General features: G+C 43.3%; 1 protein-coding gene across 1 annotated transcript in view; it reads right to left on the bottom strand.

Annotated features, from left to right (window-relative positions):
• Nucleotides 1–1404: 1404 nt before the first annotated feature.
• The window catches only part of LOC139652445 (von Willebrand factor-like), a gene marked incomplete at its 3' end in the record, with an annotated part of 1907 nt that continues 811 nt past the window's right edge, over nucleotides 1405–2500 (bottom strand). The window contains exons 4-6 of the mRNA XM_071529529.1: nucleotides 2157–2259; nucleotides 1830–2038; nucleotides 1405–1526 (exon numbers count right to left, since the gene is read on the bottom strand). Of these exons, the coding sequence (XP_071385630.1) occupies nucleotides 1405–1526; nucleotides 1830–2038; nucleotides 2157–2259 (434 nt within the window). The remainder of the gene's footprint in view (nucleotides 1527–1829; nucleotides 2039–2156; nucleotides 2260–2500) is intronic.

Raw genomic sequence — 2500 nt, forward strand, 5'->3', positions numbered from 1 at the left:
CATGTCTGTCTGTTTTCATTACTGGCTATCAGTTTTCATTATTTAAAAATAAAACTTAAATTACAAGTTGAACAATTTTAAAAAACAACATTGGTAGTTGGTGATTTGATTAAAATGCCTAAAGTCCTAGTACTCATGCCATTGTTGTCAACAGCTACATTCACAAGGGGAATATGGAGTAGAGTATTTTAACATGGAAGGAATAATGGGTTCCCAGAGTGGCATTTGGGCTGATGGGTGTGTTTGAAGGTGCTTAATTTACGAGAAAAATATTTCTGACAATGATAGCCACCAATGTCATCGTAATGGAAAAAGGTTATGGATGTAATAGTTTTGAGGAAACAACATCAACCTCAGCAAGACATCAACCTCAGTAAGAATAGTTTAATATGCCTGTAACTATCAGTGCCATCTGTGCCACTCCCATCGGACTGACTGAAAGCTGAGTTTGTACCGAGAATCTACTCCTCTCCAAATGAATATTCTCACTCAGTCAGACTCTGGGAGACGCAGCATGGAGCCCAGTTACACACTAGAAGAGCATCTGTTTCCCTGTCGGTGTACAGTTGATAGCTATACATGAAAGATCAAAGCTGCTCTGTACAGGGAATTAAGAGGCGGCGATAAAAATCAAACCAACATGAACTGAAACAAGCCCATCTCTTCATATTCTATTAATCTTTAAGAGAGAGACTGGGTTCCTTTGCCCTGTTGGAATACCAATCCCCCTTAAATGAACACAGATCTAGGGGAGGAATAGTCTGACATCAAGAAACAAGAAACAAGAAATCCTGACTGGTAGAAGAGTTAATCTACAGATCGAGGATCAATTTTCTGGACACTCTCAAACCCAGCAACATGTAGGACTACAGACTTGTTCCTATACCTTATGGAAAAGTGCCTCTAAGTGCCTCTATGTAAAAGAGTTTGTTAACCTATATGAGGAGACTGACAGTAAGATAGATGCCTTTGTGTTTGCTGGGGGAAGGCCTACGCTTAGTGGAAATGGTGTGTGCAAGAGAGCAAATGCTTGTACAGTCTATTATCAGGTACTGCAAAGCAGTGGAGGAGAACAGAGAAACGACAGAGAAGAATATGCAGAGAGAGAAGAGAGGAAGGTGATAGATTAAATAAGGGTTTCGTGGGTGAGGTTGTGTAGAAGCTTGTTGCACAGTAAAAACATTATTCCCTGGATGCCAAATGCTTTCACATCAGAGGCTCAGATCCTGCCCCTTCTTATTGTTTGTCTATCCCTGTTTGTGCCGCTTCTTTGAACTCGCCTACACGCTAAATGTAATGACACCCTAACAGAGGAGATGAACACTCTAATGCAAGCAAACACACACACGTGTATGTGTGCATGCACATGCAAAACACACACAGGACTGTGATTTTTCCTCTCACCGCAGAAGTCTCTTTTGTGCTGTTGCAGGATTGGCTGGGAGTTGTGACACGGTGACATGACTGCCCGGCCCCCTTCACTGCCCATGAATTTGCAAAGTCATAACTGTCTTCTGTTAGGAATCCTGAAATCACAGACAAACGGGTACAAACATCTCAAACTGACAGATTTCCTCTCTCGTCTCACCCCCACCACCGCTGCACTTTTTCTTGCTTTCTTTTTCCTTGTTATCTTTTCCTGTTCTGGGACGCTGCTCTTCCTGCTGCTGAGTGCTGGTGACTCAGATCATTTCCTAAATTCCAGTAATATTGAACTTCGTCTCTCTCTTGTTTTCCCACACGCACATACACATATTGCACACACGCAGTTCCCCACTTTTGCACATACTGCATAGTGCATTTTTGTACATTTTTCCCCATGCATGTACCTTCTTGAGCAGTATACTCATCAGCAGATGCAGAGTTGAAGTTGCCACACAGCCCACAAGTCCGGTTGGCATGGTGTTTGGTCAGTGTCACGGCAATGTTGGCAGCGTTGTCAATGGTAACTGTGAAGCCAAACTCCTCACTCCAGAGCTTGTAGAAGCCCAGCTCCGAACCCGCAAACACAGCATGGGATGCATAGGGCAGGGAGAGTCTACACAAAAGGAGATACACACTGGAATGTCATGGTGCTCGATAACCAAGCTATGGTGTGCTTTTTTCCTGCAGTGGTAACATTTTCACAGTATGGCCCACACATTCTTATACTCTACCTTTTCTCTCCTTGTGAGAGTCGTCCATCTACAGCCAGGTGCAGCTCAAAGACGTCCCCCAGAAACAGAGTGACACCGCTCCTCTTTCCATGGACAAAGTCACCTGCAGATCCAACACACATTTAGTTACTGTACTACACAAAACACTGAGCCTACATTGGAGTTTTGGCTGACAAAAGAAATAAGGCTGAAAGAAAGAAGGCTGAACTTTGATTCTGAAGCGAATGAAAAGGAAAGGTAAAATGAACACGCTTTGGCGGATACTTATGTTTAAAGTGCCACAAAGTGCTATGAGTGCACACACAGTTTTATCCACTGAGCTACACAGGACCAGCAAGAGTCAC

The sequence above is a fragment of the Centroberyx affinis genome, unplaced genomic scaffold, assembly GCF_046629955.1.
Source record: "Centroberyx affinis isolate AG114_WGS23_722 - 3 ecotype Tasmania unplaced genomic scaffold, CSIRO-AGI_Caff_v1 ptg001797l_1, whole genome shotgun sequence".
In the NCBI taxonomy this organism is placed as follows: domain Eukaryota; kingdom Metazoa; phylum Chordata; class Actinopteri; order Beryciformes; family Berycidae; genus Centroberyx; species Centroberyx affinis.